Source organism: Ranitomeya variabilis, chromosome 1 (genome assembly GCF_051348905.1).
Source record: "Ranitomeya variabilis isolate aRanVar5 chromosome 1, aRanVar5.hap1, whole genome shotgun sequence".
Taxonomy (NCBI): domain Eukaryota; kingdom Metazoa; phylum Chordata; class Amphibia; order Anura; family Dendrobatidae; genus Ranitomeya; species Ranitomeya variabilis.
Window position 1 is genome coordinate 1119138583 of NC_135232.1, and position 19922 is coordinate 1119158504.

General features: G+C 40.9%; 1 protein-coding gene and 1 long non-coding RNA gene across 2 annotated transcripts in view; one reads left to right on the forward strand and one right to left on the reverse strand.

Annotated features, from left to right (window-relative positions):
* LOC143792903 (uncharacterized) overlaps nucleotides 1–19922 on the forward strand; it is a 37310-nt gene that overhangs the window by 11483 nt on the left and 5905 nt on the right. The window lies entirely within an intron of this gene.
* CD8B (CD8 subunit beta) lies at nucleotides 211–19506 on the reverse strand. Its single transcript, XM_077279355.1, has 5 exons — nucleotides 19437–19506; nucleotides 9322–9693; nucleotides 8473–8574; nucleotides 7794–7886; nucleotides 211–248 (listed from the first exon to the last, which is right to left on the reverse strand). Exons 1-5 carry the CDS (start codon nucleotides 19504–19506, stop codon nucleotides 211–213), a joined length of 675 nt encoding a protein of 224 aa, XP_077135470.1.

The window sequence follows — 19922 nt, forward strand, 5'->3', positions numbered from 1 at the left end:
AGGGTGTCTGTCCTGGCCATAGAGAAATTTAAGGATGGTGTGTGGGGAAGCCATCATGTGTCTGATACCAGGGAGCAGATGATATCGGGATGCTACGCAGCAGGTCGTATACACAGTGTTTGTTGTCGCCGTTGTGGCTTCTCTGTGGTTTTATGCCCAGTTATCAGATCGAGCTCACGACACGTTGACACCACAAACACAAAACACTTACTACTTTCTGAAGTACATGTATGTCCTCCGGTACACTCCTGCAACACAGAAAAATACAATTACTACACATCACAACACAGACTGTCATATTAATGCCGCCTAACCGTGCACAACTCTGTAACACTACTACATAGCAGCGCAGCAGAGCCCCCTAATGGTGACCTAATCACTAAACGCTGTGATAACTAGAATGAAACCTCTTGGAGACAGATGAACCTCAGGAGTGACGCCGCCACTTTTATAGGCTTGCATGAAACAGTGTTTGCCCCCCTCCTGATTTCCTATTCTTTTCCATGTTTGTCACTCTTAAATGTTTCCGGTCAACAAACAAATGTAACCCCTTAACCCCCGGAGCTTTTTTCAGTTTAGCGTTTTCGTTTTTCGCTCACTTCCTTCCTAGAACCATAACTTTTTTTTTTCCATTAATATGGCCATGTGAGGGCTAATTTTTTGTGGGACGAGTTGTACTTTTGAACGACACCATTGTTTTTCCCATGTCGTGTACTAGAAAACGGGAAAAAAATTTGGTGCGGTGAAATTGCAAAAAAGTGCAATCCCACACTTGTTTTTTGTTTGGCTTTTTTGCTAGGTTTCATAAATACTAAAACTGACCTGATATTATGATTCTCCAGGTCATTACGAGTTCATAGACACCAAACATGTCTAGGTTACTTTTTATCTAAGTGGTGAAAAAAAATCCAAACTTTGCTTAAAAACCAAAACCAAAAAAAAGCCCAATTTTCTAAGACCCGGAGCGTCTCCATTTTTCGTGATCTGGGGTCGGTTGAGGGCTTATTTTTTGCCTGCCGAGCTGATGTTTTAAATGATACCACTTTTGTGCAGATACAATCTTTTGATCGCCCGTTATTGCATTTTAATGAAATGTCGCGACAACCAAAAAAAATGTAATTCTGGCGTTTTTAATTTTTTCTCACTACGTTGTTTAGCGATCAGGTTAATACTTTTTTATATTGACAGATCGGGCGATTCTGAACTCGGCGATACCAAATATGTGTAGGTTTTTATTGTTTTATTTTGAAAGGAGCGAAAGGGATTTGAACTTTTATTTTTTTTCATTTTTTTCATATTTTTTAAAACTTTTTTTTTTTACTTTTGCCATGCTTCAATAGCCTCCATGGGAGGCTAGAAGCTGGCATAGCCTGATCGGCCCTGCTACATAGGAGCGATGCTCAGATCGCTCCTATGTAGTACATTTACTGCATTGCTATGAGCGGCGTCCACAGGGTGGCGCTCACAGCAATCTGGTATCAACAACCATGGAAATCTTCAGGAGACCTCTGGTTGTTATGCCAATGCACCGCTGACCCTTGATCACGTGACGGGGGTCAGCGATGCTCACATTTCTGGCCCGATGGCCGGAAGCGCTTGTTAAATGCCAGTGTCAGCATTTGACAGCGGCATTTAACTAGTTATTAGCGGTGGGTGGATTGCGATTCCACCCACCGCTATTGTGGGCACATGTCAGCTGTACAAAACAGCTGACATATCCCATCTTTGATGCGGGCTCACCGCTGGAGCCTGCATCAAATCAGGGGTTCTTTCATCGGATGTACTATTCCGTCCGAGGTCAGAAAGGGGTTAAATATTAGACAAAGATAACACAAGTAACCACAAAATGCAGTTTATAAATTAAGGTCTTTATTATAAAGGGGAAAAAGAAATCCAAACCTACAGGGCCCTGTGTGATAAAGTGATTGCCCCCTAAACCTAATAACTGGTTGGGCCGCCTTTAGCACCAACAACTACAATCCAGCATTTGAGATCACTGACAGTGAGTCTTTTACAGCGCTCTGGAGGAATTTTGGCCACTCTTCTTTACAGAATTGTTATAATTCAGCAACATTGGAGGGTTTCCAAGCATGATCATCCTTTTTAAGGTCATTCCTCAGCATCTCAATTGGATAAAGGTTAGGACTTTGACTTGGCCACTCCATAGTCTTAATTTTGATTTTCTTAAGCCATTTAGAGAGTAACACCACTGCCTGCATCCCTGCATGGCTTCCCATCCCCCACCATGCAGGGACACCGACGTACTCATCACCCCAGGCTGTGCAGCGAGCTCCTTGTCCTCTGCTTGCTGTGCGCAGTGAGGTCATGGTCCTCTGCTTCCTGTGCATGCTTAAGGCATCCCTGCGTGCACTTCCTGATTCTTAAAGAGACAGTGTTTGCATTCCTAATGTGTCCCCAAACTATTGCTGAGAGGCATTTGGTACTTAAGGCACCTCCACCTGTTGGCAGGTGCCTGAGCAATAATCTCTTTCAGTGTGTGTGCAACTTCTGAGTTGCCAGGTCCTTTCCTGTTTCTGCCACTCTGGGGGCTGCATACCCAGGCCTGAAACCATTGATCTTTCCTGTTTCTGTCACCCTGGGGGCTCAATACCTAGGCCTGAACCAAGAATCTGTACCTGTATCTGATCTTTCCTGTTTCCGCCACTCTGGAGGCTGATATCCAGGCCTGAACCATGAACCTGTGACTGTCCTTGTCTGAATTAGGACCAATCCCTGAACCTGTTTGTATCTAAGTCTGCATCTTTCTCTAAATTTCCTGTGTCTGAATCTATACCTATCTCTAAAACCTTCAGTGTCTAAACCTGTACCTATCTCTAAAACGTGCAGTGTCTGAACCTGTACCTATCTTTTATCTATTGCCTCTGTGCAACATTAGTTGTTTGCGTGTACTCTTGCTATTTCAATGTAAGTACCTTGTAGGAGTCTGGCTCTGGCTGTCCTCTGTGTATCTGTCCTTGTCTTCGGACCTACCCATTCCTGTTTTCTAGTCATACCTGCTAGTGACCCAGTTCTTCATGAAACTGTTCCTGCCCATCCAGTCTGAACTCTATCCGGCACCTGCTTGCCTGTATATAATTTGTGTTCGCCAGCATCACCATATCTCGATGAGAGACAGCTGCCATGTGACCGAGGTCAGTCCTTGTGTAGCACTTGGTCATGCCACCCTGGACTCTCCTCGGATCGCAGCACTGTCTGTTGCCGTGCATCTGGGGTCAGTCTTGGGGAGGCACTTAGTCATTCCCCTCCAGGCTCTCCTCGGTCCAGACCACAGTGGGACCACAATCCATGCTCGCGCTAAACAGTCCGAGCATGAGCGTAACACAGAGACGGACTTGCTGTTGTGTTTTGGAATAATGTCTTGCTGCATAACCCAAGTACGCTTCAGCTTGAGGTCACTAACAGATGGCCGGACATTCTCCTTCCGGATTTTTTTGGTAGACAGCAGAATTTATGGTTCCATTTACCAGCAAGTCTTTCAGGTCCTGAAGCAGCAAAACAGTCCCAGACCATCACAGTACCACCACCATATTTTACTGTTGGTATGATATTCCTTTTATGAAGTGTTTATGTAGTGGGACATACACCTTCCAAAAAGTTCAGATTTTGTGTTGTCAGTCCATAGAGTATTCTTCCAAAAGTCTTGGGGATTATCAAGATGACTTATTGAAAAAACTGAGATGAGCCTTTATGTCTTTATTGCTTAGCAGTGGTTTTCATCTTGGAACTCTGCCATGCAGGCCATTTTTGCCCAGTCTCTTTCTTATGGTGGAGTCATGAACACTGACCTTAACTGAGGCAAGTGAGGCCTGCAGTTCTTTGAATGTTGTGAGGTCTTTTGTGACCTCTTGGATGAATTGTTGTTGCGCTCTTGAGGTAATTTTGGATGACGGGCCACTCCTGGGAAAGTTCACTACTGTTCCATGTTTTCACCATTTGTGGATAATTTCTCTCACTGTGGTTTGCTGGAGCCCCAAAACTCGAGAAATGGCTTTATAACTAGTGATGAGCGAATATTCTCATTACTCGAGATTTCTCGAGCATGCTCGGGGTCCTCCGAGTATTTTGTAGTGCTCGGAAATTTTTTTTTTATTGCCGCAGCTGAATGATTTACATCTGTTAGCCAGCATAAGTACATGTGGGGATTCCCTAGCAACCAGGCAGCCCCCACATGTATTTATGCTGGCTAACAAATGTTTCTTATTTGTTCCTAAATTTCTTTTTATTTCAGCATGATGTCTAGCTTTTGAGGAACTTTTGGTCTACTTCACTTTATCAGGCAGGTCCTATTTAAGTGATTTCTTGATTGAGAACAAGTGTGGCAGTAATCAGGCTTGGGTGTGGCTAGGCAATTTGAACTCTGCTTCCCAAAGATGTGATAAACCACAGTTAATTTCTGTTGTAAGAAGGATGGGTGGCAATCACTTTTTCCACACAGGGCCCTGTAGGTTTCGATTTTTAATAATAAAGACCTTCATTTAAAAATTGCATTCTGTAATTACTTTTGTTATCTTTGTCTAATATTTAAATTTGTTTAGTTATCTGAAGCATTTAATTGTGACAAATATGCAAAAGAATAGGAAATCGGGAAGGGGGCAAACACTTTTTCACACTAGTGTACATAGAATCATGGAATGGTACAGTTGGAAGGGACCTCCTGGGTCATCTGGTCCAACCCCCTGCTCAATGCAGGATTCACTAAACCATCCCAGACAGATGTCTGTCCATACTCTGTTTGAAGACTTCCATTGAAGGAGAACTCACCACCTCTCGTGGCAGCCTGTTCCACTCATTGATCACCCTCAATGTCAAAAAGTTTTTTGTAATATCTAATTTGTGTCTCCTCCCATTCAGTTTCATCTAGTCTTTCCTTGTACAAATGAGAATAAAGATTTTATGTGTATTTCTAAATGTCCGGACAGTGTGACCACTTTTTGTGGAAAGCTGAAGGAATTAGTATAATATGAAAATAGTGATATGACTGAGTAATATTGTCGCTTGGGCTTACAGGGGGACGCAATAGAAATACACACGACTTACTGCAAGGGGAAAAATAACACTGTGGCCAAACACACAGGACCTCATATTTGGATACTGAGTCTAGTAATGTCATGGGGTTAAATGTGTAATCAGAAAATGGCCTAATGTTTAAATAACATTTTTGGTTGAATTAATTTTTGTTTTTTTAATTTACAAATCATAATCTACATAAAAAATTCTAATATGTTGTGATTTTCACATCGGCCACTAAGGAGGAGGAGGAGGTGAGCTGTGACATCATCTATTGTGAATGGTGGATCCTGTGTTATCTACTGTATATAGAGGTGTTATCAGTCATCGTACAGGAGGAGGAGGTGAGCTGTGACATCACTTATTGTGAATGGTGGATCCTGTGTTATCTACTGTATATAGAGGTGTTATCAGTCATTATATAGGAGGAGGAGGTGAGCTGTGACATCACCTATTGTGAATGGTGGATCCTGTGTTATCTACTGTATATAGAGGTGTTATCAGTCATTGTACAGGAGGAGGAGGTGAGCTGTGATATCACCTATTGTGAATGGTGGATCCTGTGTTATCTACTGTATATAGAGGTGTTATCAGTCATCGTACAGGAGGAGGTGAGCTGTGATATCACCTATTGTGAATGGTGGATCCTGTGTTATCTACTGTACATAGAGGTGTTATCAGTCATTATACAGGAGGAGGAGGTGAGCTGTGACATCACCTATAGTGAATGGTGGATCCTGTGTTATCTACTGTATATAGAGGTGTTATCAGTCATTGTACAGGAGGAGGAGGTGAGCTGTGATATCACCTATTGTGAATGGTGGATCCTGTGTAATCTACTGTACATAGAGGTGTTATCAGTCATTATACAGGAGGAGGAGGTGAGCTGTGACATCACCTATAGTGAATGGTGGATCCTGTGTTATCTACTGTATATAGAGGTGTTATCAGTCATTGTACAGGAGGAGGAGGTGAGCTGTGATATCACCTATTGTGAATGGTGGATCCTGTGTTATCTACTGTATATAGAGGTGTTATCAGTCATTATACAGGAGGAGGAGGTGAGCTGTGACATCAGCTATTGTGAATGGTGGATCCTGTGTTATCTACTGTACATAGAGGTGCTATCAGACATTGTACAGGAGGAGGAGGTGAGCTGTGACATCACCTATAGTGAATGGTGGATCCTGTGTTATCTACTGTATATAGAGGTGTTATCAGTCATTTTCCAGGAGGAGGAGGTGAGCTGTGATATCACCTAATGTGAATGGTGGATCCTGTGTTATCTACTGTATATAGAGGTGTTATCAGTCATTGTACAGGAGGAGGTGAGCTGTGACATCACCTATTGTGAATGGTGGATCCTGTGTTATCTACTGTATATAGAGGTGTTATCAGTCATTGTACAGGAGGAGGAGGAGAGCTGTGACATCACCTATTGTGAATGGTGGATCCTGTGTTATCTACTGTACATAGAGGTGCTATCAGTCACTGTACAGGAGGAGGAGGTGAGCTGTGACATCATCTATTGTGAATGGTGGATCCTGTGTTATCTACTGTACATAGAGTTGCTATCAGTCATTGTACAGGAGGAGGAGGTGAGCTGTGACATCATCTATTGTAAATGGTGGATCCTGTGTTATCTACTGTATTTAGAGATGTTATCAGACATTGTACAGGAGGAGGAGGTGAGCTGTGACATCACCTATTGTGAATGGTGGATCCTGTGTTATCTACTGTATATAGAGATGTTATCAGTCATTTTACAGGAGGAGGTGAACTGTGACATCACCTATAGTGAATGGTGGATCCTGTGTTATCTACTGTATATAGAGGTGTTATCAGTCATTGTACAGGAGGAGGAGGTGAGCTGTGACATCACCTATTGTGAATGGTGGATCATGTGTTATCTACTGTATATAGAGGTGTTATCAGTCATTGTACAGGAGGAGGAGGTGAGCTGTGATATCACCTATTGTGAATGGTGGATCCTGTGTTATCTACTGTATATAGAGGTGTTATCAGTGATTGTACAGGAGGAGGAGGTGAGCTGTGACATCACCTATTGTGAATGGTGGATCCTGTGTTATCTACTGTATATAGAGGTGTTATCAGTCATTGTACAGGAGGAGGAGGTGAGCTGTGATATCACCTATTGTGAATGGTGGATCCTGTGTTATCTACTGTATATAGAGGTGTTATCAGTGATTGTACAGGAGGAGGAGGTGAGCTGTGACATCACCTATTGTGAATGGTGGATCCTGTGTTATCTACTGTATATAGAGGTGTTATCAGTCATTGTACAGGAGGAGGAGGTGAGCTGTGACATCACCTATTGTGAATGGTTGATCCTGTGTTATCTACTGTATATAGAGGTGTTATCAGTCATTGTACAGGAGGAGGAGGTGAGCTGTGATATCACCTATTGTGAATGGTGGATCCTGTGTTATCTACTGTATATAGAGGTGTTACCAGTTACATTTCATTTTTCTCTAAGTGGTCCAGGCCAGAGCCGGGGTGATTGTCAGTATCCCCGGTGGTCTATGGAAATGAAGGGGTACGTGTCATTGTTCTTGGTGGTCTAGGGCTAATGTTAGGATCCCTGGTGGTCTGAAAAGGTCATTTTGCCCCTGTACCGCCACTCTGACACCCATCTGAATGTGTTATGTCGGCACCTCTGGATGGTGGTGGATGCGGTGTATCCCCCGCACTGCACTATATATACACAGATCTGTGTTGTATGGATACAGCAGGAGAAGACTTACGGTACGTATGCAAGGCCAGAAAGTATAGGCCAATCAGGAGCACGAGGGCCAATCCTGACAGAGGGGCCCAGACCACCGTGCTGCAGCTCACACCTAAGCACAACATGAAAGCATTGCGGGATTATGTCACAGGAGATGGAGAGCAGATCATTTGAATATTACAGTGATATCAACATTTATCTAAAAATTAATGAAATTCTGTGCTGGTTAATGTCATAATCTCTCGTTTTAACGTTCCGAATCTGCTGCACAGGTATAGACACAAAGATACTGGCTACCTGCAGCTGCCACTAGGGGGAGCTTAGGAGCTGACTGCATACAGATAGACATAGAACTCAGTAATAGAATGCTATGCAGTAAGCTCCGGCGCGCCCCCTGGTGGTGGCATCATCAGAGGATCAAGCCGTGCACAATGCTTTGCACTGCAGCTCTGATGTTCTACACATGGCTCCAGGCGCTTAAAGCAGGATAAAAGTTCAAGTGCAACCAGAGTAACATGGCAAGGGGGAAGGGGCTGGAAATAATGTCATCGCTCACTGTGCCAGACTGACTAATTGGTTGGGGTCCCCATTAAGACCACCCAATGTCCACCTCCATCCTTCATTCTCTGATTGCAGAGCATTGCAAGTCTCCAAGTCCTGCCCTAAAGTAAAGATAATCTCTATGTATTATCATTTACCTGGTAGAGATGTCTTAGAGATTTTCTTGCATTTACATTTTTTTACATTTTCTTGCTTCTTTTTAGTCGTCTTTGGCTTTATTGTTGTAGGTAGAGAATCAACTGCAAGATAAAAGAAATGCAGCTTATATATAGCAGCCATGACAGATAGATAGAGAGATAGGATAGATCTGGAGGCAGATTCTTAGGGAGATCTATGTCCCGCCCATAGATCTTAACAGCTCATTTACATATTAAGAAAAATGTGGATTTCTCTGGAATACAACATCGGATTGCAGATATCAAGGTATCATTTTATTCATCTTTCTATGACCTACATGCCCATATAGATGGTTTAGGAAAGTTCATCCTACTGACAGATTCCCTTCAAGATCTACTTGAAAGGCACAACTCAGCACAAAATATTATATAAGGGACCAGTAAATATTAGTGAAACCTCAGCAGTAAAGTGTTGTTTTGTTTTGTTTTTTTAAAACAAACTAACTGAAAATTTGTCCTGTTCTGAATCAGACATACAACCCTTTAGTTTGAATGTGTAATACTTTATTTGTCCTGTGGTGGCGCTACAGAAATACTTGAACGCTTACTACTATATTGCTTGGAGCTGGTCTCTGGGGTTCTCAGCTGGAAGGCACTTTGGTCTCGACTCATCAACGATTTGAAGCAAAATTCAGCAACTTTTGGCAGTTTCGCACCAGTTTCTCAATCTGTTGCTCAACAGGGACACGGAGGGACACTATGCTCCAGCTTATCTAATTCATGGCATTCCCTACTCAAGTTTTCTACTGGAGCAGAGCTCTGATCTGGTCTGACATGTATAATCTGAATTTATAGAGAAGAATCACTCACCGACCCTCAGCCACGTCCCATTTCCAAACACGTACTCGAGTTTGAGCGATGTTCCGGCCATACAGTAGTAGACACCGCTATCGGAATGATCCAGGTTGGCTATGATCAAGGTGAAATAATCTTGAAATTGGGTTCTTTTCATTTTGAACTTTTCTGGTTTCATTTTGTTCCCGTAGGAAGCTTTGCCCAATTGACTTGTTGAGCTAACGATGAACTCCAAGTCTTCATTGTTCTCGAGCTTTCGATACCAGTAAAGTCCCAGACTTTCCATGGATACTTCCTTGACAGTACAAGAAATTTCTACCACTTGATTAACTAATTGGATCATAGGTGATGGACTTTGGCTTAGTAATGCAGATAATGAATGAACCCCTGCATGAAGAGAGAAGACGAGGAGAACATGAAGGACAAGCCCAGTGTGATGGTCCACATGCTGTTAACTATCGGGCACAGACACAAAAACATCTGGGGAAAGTAATTGTTGAGGACATCTTCTACAGCACTTAGGTAGAAGACATCCTAACACCATTTAAAACGATTTTCCATAAAGTTGTTCCTAAATGCTTTTTGGATGTCTTTTTTTTTGCTGAGCCTTTTTTACTGTTTTCAGAGCAAACACTGAGCAGGAACCTCCAAGTTTATGAGGAGTTTTGAGATTTGGAGAGTTCCCACGCAGTTTATGCTACAAAAACTCATTAAAAATCTGTGTGGAACTCTCAAATGTTTTAAAAACTTTTGAGGTTTTAAAGATTTTGGAGAGCCTTTGTTACAAAAGACCTAAGGGTATGTCCATGCTGATTCTTTTTGCTGAGTTCTTGGCGTGGAATCTCCCAAAATTTTGAGGAGTTTCGTGTTCTTGGGAAGGATTTTGGAAAGCTTCTGCTCCAAAAACTCAGCACAAAGAGCTGGTATTCCCCTTCGTCGGTTCCAGAGCCGGTTCTCCGCTGCTGCCCTGGCCTCCAATTACTGAGCTGCACGGCTCTGCTGATGTAGACCTCCTTCGTTACATCTTGGCTCTGCTATGCCCAGCCATAGGCTAACCTCCAGAAGAGACAATGATGAGTGCTCTGTATATATTGCAATCTTTTGCCACAACTTAAAACAAATCAGGTCTTAAATTTATCCCTTCCCCCACAGAAGCCATTTTTTTGTTTTTTTATCTTTTTCGTTTTATTCTTCCACATAACTTTTTTTTCAATTTTTCCATTGACATAGCTTCCAGAGGGCCTATTTTCCACTATATAAGTTGTAGTTTTTAATAACATCATTATTTTTTTACTGTATAATGTACTGGGAAACAAGAGAAATGTGTACAATTGATTTAATCGCAAAAAAAAGGAATTTTGCCATTGAATTTGGATACTGTTCACATGTGGGTTTTTTTGTGATAAAAATTAATTGGCAGAATGATATTTTTTATGTCAATACAATTACGGCAATGCCAAGTTTGTATTATTTTCTTTTTTTTTCTTTGTGTGGCTGTTTTCTGAGAACCAAACTTTTTTCCTTCCTATTAATGAAGCTGTGTGAGGGTTTTATTTTTTTGCGTGGTCTGCTGATGTTTTGATTGATATAATTTTGGAATGCATAAAATGTTTTGATCACTTTTTATTTTATTTATTATTTTATCGAGGTCTGGTGTTAAAAAAAAAGTTTTGCGATTTTTTTTCTTTGCTTTACAACATTTATCGTAAGGGTCAAATAATTGTAATAGCTGTAAGAAACTCATCACTAATGTGCAGCCCCCCAGTCACTGTGGTATTGCAGTATATAGAATAAGCTACCGCAGGTTCAAGTCCCTTATGGGAAATAATAAAAAAAATAAGTGTATGCTAAAAAAAAAAAATGTTAAAACAAAAACTTATCACCAATTAAAAAAAAAAAAAAAAAAAATACAAGAAAGAAATAAAAATACAAACAGATTTGGTATTCGTCTGTCCGTAAAGGTCCTATCTACAAAAATATAAAATAATTTAACTCAATAGACAAATGGCATAAAGAAAAAATCAAAATGCAAAAATTACCTATATGTGACCCTCACTTCACCCAAAAAAATGCAATAAAAAGTAATCAAAGCCTCGTGTAAACAAATATGGTGCAAATAAAAACTAACGCTCAGCACTAAAACACCCCGAATCCCTCACATAGCTCCATTGTTGGTGAAATTTGGTTTTGGTTCTTGGAAAATGGTGACACAAAACATTTTTTTTTTTTGCCAAAATTTTTAAGGCACTAAAATAATAAAGTTATGTTCTAAAGTAGGGTACATAGGAGATACTGTAACACGGTTAACACCTCCATTGATTGCCGGTATAGAAAGTGAGAGCTCAGAGCTCGGTGTTAGTCATTGCTGGGGGAGATCTGTTTTACCTCTGACTCCTACATGGATGGAAGCCCCTTGTTCTGCTTTATATGCGTCACTTAATATGATTCATGGAGAATAACAGCGAGGTTTCCCTGCAAAGTCTCTGCTAAGTTAGAATGGAAAAAAATATTTATCTTTTATAGCATATTATTATATATTTTTTCCAAAATACTTTATATATTTATTAATATATTTTATTTTTTTACTGTTGTATTGTGGCATTTAATTTATAATTCATATACATAGAAATAGCATGATTTCCATACTGCTTGATGTCAGGATGCAAAGCACCCCACAAAATAGTTATTTAGGGGGTCTGGTACCATTATTACATCCGAGTTTGGACCATGATGCACGGACTGGCTGCAGGTCTTCTGACTCAGGCTTGATATGCCTGTGAAGCCAGGATTACACATGCGAGAAACACGGCCGAGTTTCGCATGTTAATACCCGGCCCTGCCGCCTGCACTCCGGAGAGGAGCGTGTGGCCGCATAGCAATACATGGAGCCGCACGCTCCACTCCGGAGTGCAGGTGGCAGGGCCGGGTATTTACATGCGAGACTCGGCCGGGCATGTGTGATCCCGGCCTAAGGCTGTGAAGATAGAGTGAAGAAATGCCATGGGTGGTTTGTGCATCAGTCTGTGAAAGATGAATGTGTGATTCTGGGCCTAAGGGTGCAGTTAGACAGCCATATAACATGGACGACGATTGCATCGCAATGCTTGGACTGGCCGGTCGGCTATTCTGACCCGAGCATGACAGCATGTATTGCTTTGCAGCTGTCACGATCAGGTCAGAAAAGCCGCTGGCCAGTCCGAGAATTTGGATACGATCATTGTCTGTGTTATACGCCCTTAGGCTTGTTCACCCGGCAGAGCCTTATGCATAGAGTGCGCACAGCAGTGCCCGAACCTGACCGATTTGCACTTAGCTCCGTGGCGCCAGCTGGTGTCGAACTTCTGAAAAGTTTACAGGAGTTTTTCCAAGAATTTATTCTCACAAGTCCCTTTTCACAAGACGTATCCTATGATATTTGGATGCCGCGTCATCTGTCCAGGTGGTGGTTACTATCAAGTTAGAGTTTTCTAAGATTCCTTGGGTGGCTTTCACTAGGTTTCTCCTCTCCAGTTAAAGTTCAATTTACAGAAAAAAAGATGACTATAATGATAGAACGAGCCAACGACAACAAAATCACCAACTAAGCTGCTTAAGAAAAAAGACTGCCGGCTTTTTTCTGATGCGGCTTCGCCTAGAAAAACCTTGGCATATGCGCCGGCACCTTAAAGAACACATAGCCTGAGACTATTTTTATGTGGAGTTTTTTGAGACAATCATAAACTTTGAGTCTTTCACGTGGACCCCTTCATTTTTTAGCAAAGATTTTGCTGGAACATTTTTACAGCTTTTTCTTTGGACAGTGCCTAGTTTGGAGTGGATGTGTTCATAACCAAGTATTTTTGCTGAGGTTTATGAGTGGAAATTGGCTATGTACACACACAGACTTTATCCTAATCCTTCTGCAGAACTCAAAACTTCTCAAAAACTTGGAGTTTCTGATGAGTTTTTGCTCCGACAACTCAACAAAAAGACTCTGTGTGCACATACTCACTGGGCGGAAACTCCTCAAAATCCTTCTCAAACATGAAAAACTCCTCCAAAACTTGGAATTTTGCCTCACTTTTCAATCTGAAAACTGAGCAAAGAGATCACAAATGTGAACACATTCTAAAACCTCTTCATGCTCAGAAAACTCTTCACGTGAACGGCAACGTGGATTTCTTGTAGGAATGAATAGGAAGAGTTTTCCATATGTTTTAAGAGGATTTTTGGAGCAGATTTGTTACAATGAAACACTACAAAAACTCTGTCTAAGGCTGCCGTCACACTAGCAGTATTTGGTCAGTATTTTACATCAGTATTTGTAAGCCAAAACGAGGAGTGGGTGATAAATCCAGAAGTGGTGCAGATGTTTCTATTATACTTTTCCTCTGATTGTTCCACTCCTGGTTTTGGCTTACAAATACTGATGTAAAATACTGACCAAATACTGCTAGTGTGACGGCAGCCTAAACCTCACCTAATACCGCCATGTACATAAGCCTAAAAAGTATCACAGGCCATATACCACGGTGTGCACATATACACATGTTTTGTACAGACAGTGAGGTCCTAGCGTGTCTAGCATTAGCCAAGATTTCAGAGATTAGGGCCAAGTTTACATGGAGGAATTTTTTTTTCTACTGCTGCTTTGTGTTTATTGAAAGACGTAATAGTGCTACTGCTTTACGGCCTTTATTGTACCGCTGTATGCCTCTGATTTCACACACAGACATATAGAAGTGTTGGTTCCGTAGCGAGCACCATGGAATAAGAACGAGGATAGAAGAACCAGAGAAGAACCTGGATATTCTGGATACAAGTGAGAAAAGCAGCAATACTCAATGTCAGGCAGCAGCTGCAAAGCTGGAAAAGAGAAGGTTGTTAAAAAAAAATACCACTGGCGGACACAGATATCTTCTATCTGTGTATGCCAGTGTATTTTTTTTATGCAACCTTCACTTTTTCAGCTTCGCAGCTGCTGCCTGACATTGAGTATTGCTGCTTTTCTCACTTGTGTCTAGAATAGCCAGGTTCTTCTCTTGTTCTTATATCCTCGTTCTTAGGACAGAGACAAACTGCTGTATTTCTCATGCGAGAATCGCATCGTAAAGTGGCTGTTGGCTCTCCTGACCTGAGCTTGACAGCTACATAGAAATACATCACACTGTCTTGCTCAGGTCAGAAGAGGTGCCGGGCCAGTCCATACAGTGTGATGCGATTCTCACACGAGAAATACAGCAGTCTGTCTCTGCCCTTATCCTCGTTCTTCTATGCTCATTCTGGTCCCTGTGCAAGAACAATATTTGGGCCCTTTACAGTCCAATAAATCATCATGCACTATTCCACTTTTTTGGAGGTAGAAATGGGCCCCTGTGCAGCTGCACAGGTTGTCCACCCCTATGTAATATTTCACCTAAATAAATGCTTTTTAAAATTACATCTTAAATGTGGAAAATAGTTTTGGGCTTCACATAAACAAGGGTCGGAGAGGGATTAAAAGTGGACCCCTAGAATATTAAATGGGAGGCGAGGTCGGTCTTATAACGAGACGCCTTCATTTTGAACTTATTAACATTTATAGAGGTTTTTTTGGGTATAAAGAAACAACTCTTGATTAATCAAGAGAGGACATTAGATACAAGTGGAGAAAAAGGAGATTCTGACATCCGTACATGAAGGATCCTTTATAGTTAGAGCAGTGAAGCTTTAGGAAAGGAGATCTGTTAGGCCGGATTCACACTTGCGAGGGTAAAGGGAGAAACTCGCGTGAGTCTCTCGTTTCAATACCCGGCACTGCCGCCGGCACTCGGGACCGGAGTGAGTGGCTGCCTGTATTTCTATGCAGCGGAACACTCTGGTTCGAAACGCAGGCGGCAGTGCCGGATAGTGATTCGTGAGTTTCTCGCATTACGCTTGCAAGTGTGACCCCGGCATTAAGAGTGAAATGTCTTCGATCTTTTCTATGGAGTAAACAATGATCAGTCAGGTTGGAGTTGCATTCCACCGGGTATCTCCTGAGCTGGATAGACCTTTCTCACATCGTAGAACTCGGCCTGACCCCAATGTCCTCCAACCTGAGCTAATTGCTTCATACGCTTATCTGAAGCAGTTCGCTTAGGTTGGGAGATCCGGTGGTTAATATGAGTTTTCTGATCCACTTGGAGACCGTGTACTTGGACCATGTGAAACTGGCCTAAGGATTTGGAAATTAGGACTGTTAATCATTGACCAAATGATCGTCGAGTTAACAGTTGACCTATTTCTACAGCCATCATTATAAGTGACATTCATCTTAAAATATCTAAATATTCCCGTAAACATTCGAGCACATGGCGTCCAGCTGCAGGAAATGTGAGATACTGGTGCCAAAACCTTCTCTCTCAGATAAAAATAATAACTTCTAAGGGTGTCTGCACAAGGACCCGCATAGTTATTGAAGCAGAACACTGTTCAGGAAAACATTGTATTTTTTCTGAAGCGTCTTCTTCCTTGTCTTTTTGTCCTTTTTTATCTGCAATTTTGTAGCACTTTACACCAATTTTCTGTTATTTTTAGCTGGGGATGCAGAGTGAATTACATAGTGTAACTTTCCGGCCGCTTCTGGAGCTCTACAGCCACTGGAAAGTGGCGCTATAAAAAGTCACCATGTAGCCTCGGACTTACGGTCCCAAGTGTCTTTTTTTTTTTTTCAAGGCATAACAGATCACCATTTTTTTCTAATTAAAACATATTCCAGGTAGGAAATGGCCATTAAATGAGCAAAGTATATAAAAAACTCAAATTCCACTAAAAAATTATCAACTTTCTGGGACAACAAAAAAAATCAAAAATACTTCTGAGACTAATTCCTGTAGATTCCGAAAAAATGTCAAGTAAAATGAGGTAGAAAATATATTTTTTTCAGTGTCCTGGTATCCCAATTTTTGTCACAGCTGTTTATTTGCGCCTTTGTTATGTGTTTACTGCAGTTTTTCTTTCACTTTTTGATCTTTTGCTACAAAGTAACTTCTGACCCAGATTGATTGTCATCTGTCAACGTGAGGAGCATCTGCTCCGCTTTCTAGTTTACCGAAAAGTCTTTACTTACAACCTTCATTCTCCTAGAATCTCATTCATACGACATATTGCCAATTCATGCAAAGTTTTAGAATCAAATTTGGAATTTTCCATTGGAAGTGGATGTTGCACATGACATTGCGGACCGAGATGGGATTGCGATGCTCAGGACTGGCCGTCGGCTCTCCCCACCCGTGCACGGAAGCTGCTTAGAAATATATGCAGCTTTCACGCTTGGGTCGGGAGAGCCGCCGGCCAGTCCTGAGCATTGAGATTGGATCTCGGTCCAATTTTTACGGCTGTTTGACTTATCGAGACACATGATGGCATAAATCTGGGCTGGTGCTTGGATTACTCCTGTGAATATGCCGGTCAGTGTTCAGCTTATCCGCAAGATGATTATATCCATTCAATGGGACTTATCGTTGAGATTTCTGTGCAGAATTGGCAAAAAATGAGTGTGCCATTTATTTCGACAGCAGATTCGAAATCTGCTAGATTTCAATCAACTGAATGTTACCAAAGTTGCAGGAACCTTGGTCACCATAAGCATGGGGCGCAAATTGAGGTCAGGTTTGATGCATATTTTGGCACAAAAGCTGTGCCAAAGTCCATATCAAACAATATAGAATAATGAGGATGTGGTGACATTCAACATTTCCAACTCTTCCGTTTACCGTATTTAGGCCTCATGCACAAGGAAAAGCCGACACAGCGGCACAATTTTATTTTTCGAAATCACGGGCACTCCAAATGCCGCCATAAAGTTCTCCCAAAAGCCACATGTTAAACCACTTTTCACAAAATTGGAAATTCTAAGCCAAATATTAATATATTGTCTGATCATCTATGCTCGCTTTTGATCGGTCTCATTGGTCGGGTCACGAGTGGCCTGAAAAATCGTGTCTAAATAGTAAAATTCTTTTTATTTTTATTGAGTGATTCAAGCAAACAAAAAATGTAAAAAAAAAATAAAAAAAATACCCGTCTACTTCTTGGCTATTATTATGTGACCATATAGTATTTAGGTTATAGGTGACGTTATATTAAAAATATTACTCTCCTAGTCATGATTGATGGTGACTAAAAAAAGAAAAATAAATACATTAAGCTCCTCTTCACCCCTATGGTTCCCACATATCCTATGACCCTTTCATTTTCTTCTTCTTTTTTGTTTTTACTTTGCAGATTTTATTGTTTTCTTTTTCTTCAGTTTTTAGGCCAATTTTAGCAAACAGCATTAAACATTCAGGGGGGAATATAGCAATTAATAAAAGAATCGAACCCATAAAATATAATAAAATACAGAAAATAACTGAGACATCGGTGTTAAATTGTTTTCTACATTTTAAGACGCTGCTACTGTTTATCGCCCCCCCCCACGATAACACCGGTTGTTGGGAAGGTGTTTTGTTTTCACTCTCAAATTGAGAGTCGCCTCAGTTTTAATAAGCGTAGGAGGATATAGACTGTCACAATAATCTGCGTACTTTTTTTGCTTAAATTATTAAAAAAAACACCATTAATATGAATACTACTAAAATAAAAAAGGCACTAAACATTTCCTTCCCCCTGCGATCGATTCGGGACTAATAAAATATGCAAAGAATTAAATTTCTGTTTCGTTTTAGCAAAACAGACGTCTAAAACTGGACTGAAGTTTTTGAAAAAGTTTTAAAATCTTCCTGGTCGCTCCTTCACCCAGTCCGGATAGGATCTTTACAGTCAAATAAATATTATACTCAGAGAATTTTCTTGAAAATATTTATTAAAAAAAAGTTCTAAAACTAAAAGTAATTATTTTTTTTGTAAAAATGTTTGTGATTTTATTTAATAAAAACTGATAAGAACAATATATTTGCGTCTGTCGAAAAAATAAACACGGTAAAATGTTTTAATTCCTCCTTTGCAGACTTTTGTGGCAGAATTACAAAAGTCTCAATGTTTGTATTTTGTGCATTCATTCATTGCATATTCCATCGCTCATCTGTTTTGTGTACGTGATTTTGATATATTTTTTTGTTCTAGTGGTAAAAAAAGGCAAATTACATTTATGTAACTGAGTATTAGAAAGTTAATGATGATGTTACTCTATGAATAAATCATAAATTAATCGAAATCATCGTCCAACAAAGGCCCAATGTGATGTCAGAAAAGTAAAAACTTTTTTTTTTATAAATAAAAATATAATAATAAAAATAATAATAATAATAATAAATAGTAATAATAATAAATAATAATTGTAATAAATTTGTAAAACGTCATATACAATATATAGATTTAAGCTATCTGAAGAGAACATTATTACCATAAAAATAGACAGAATAAAACCAGTTGGAGACCACCATGAGCAATTAAAAGAGAAGAACCAAAAATACAGAATAGAGAAAAATGTAAAAAATGAATTTAAAAAATTGCTGTTCGTCACAAAGTGTTTTTCTGAAAAATGTGGTTCTTTGTATACTTTTTCCCTCGATAAATGATCTATATGAGCTACATAGTTCTCGTTAGTATCCTATAAAGTTATTCCCCCATAGGTAGTGGAGGCTCGGGCCCACACGAGCGTCGATCGGAGCGATCCCATTAAGAACCCTAAAGGTTGGGTTTACGGAATGGGGATGAAATTTGCACTGAGCAAGATGGTCGTTGTCAACCTACCGAGCCGTGAGGGCAAGGATCCGGACGTGCAAAGTGGAGGACGTTAGCCTAGAAATCGGTCATGGCTCCTTTTGTGCCCTTAATTGCACCATAAGTGATATATGAGGTATAGGGCCAGTGGCGTATCCTGAAGCTCATGGGCCCCAATGGCAAAACTCCAACGGGGCCCTCAGTTATTGCAAGTCTTTAATAGTAATGGTGTTTTTATATGAGCCAAAGGGATTTTTGGAGGTCATTAGGCTCCAGGGCCCGGGTGAGTTTGGAACCCCTGCCCCTATTGTAGGTACATCCCTGAATATGGCTCTGGTCTTATGTAGAATTGGTTTCTGTCAAATCTTAACATGAGTCAGTAAAAAAACAAACTATCACGCTTGGCTGCCACTTATGTCCTAGATTTCTTATCATCTCATCTCTCCCCCCTGTAACTGGCTTACCTGTGACACAGAAACCGATGAGAAAGAGGCAACGAGTGATGCAGGACCCCCTCCGGCCGAGCTGCTTCATCTCTGCAGAACACTTGGGTGTAAGATGCTCGCAGCTGATTCTGTGTAAGCCATGTACAAGCATCCTCCTCCAGAAACACGTGTGCCGGCCACAGCCAATCCCCCGTATCACATCCTCTATCGAGAAGCCAGCAAGTCACCCAGACATCCTGTAGAGGTCATTAGTGGCCATACTGGTAGGGTTAGAGGGTGTCAGGTGTGGACACATATGAAGGTTACACCACGCTCCACCATATATCACCACATTAGTCGTTATTGGATTTATCCTATTCTAGAGGGTTTTCTACCTTTAGACTATTAGGTCTAGAAAGATGGAGGTAACGATCTCCGCAGAACCTCCTGACATCTATGTCATTCCCCCCAATGCATCATTACTCTCATACAAGACCCGAAAAATGGAATTGATTTTTAAGGACA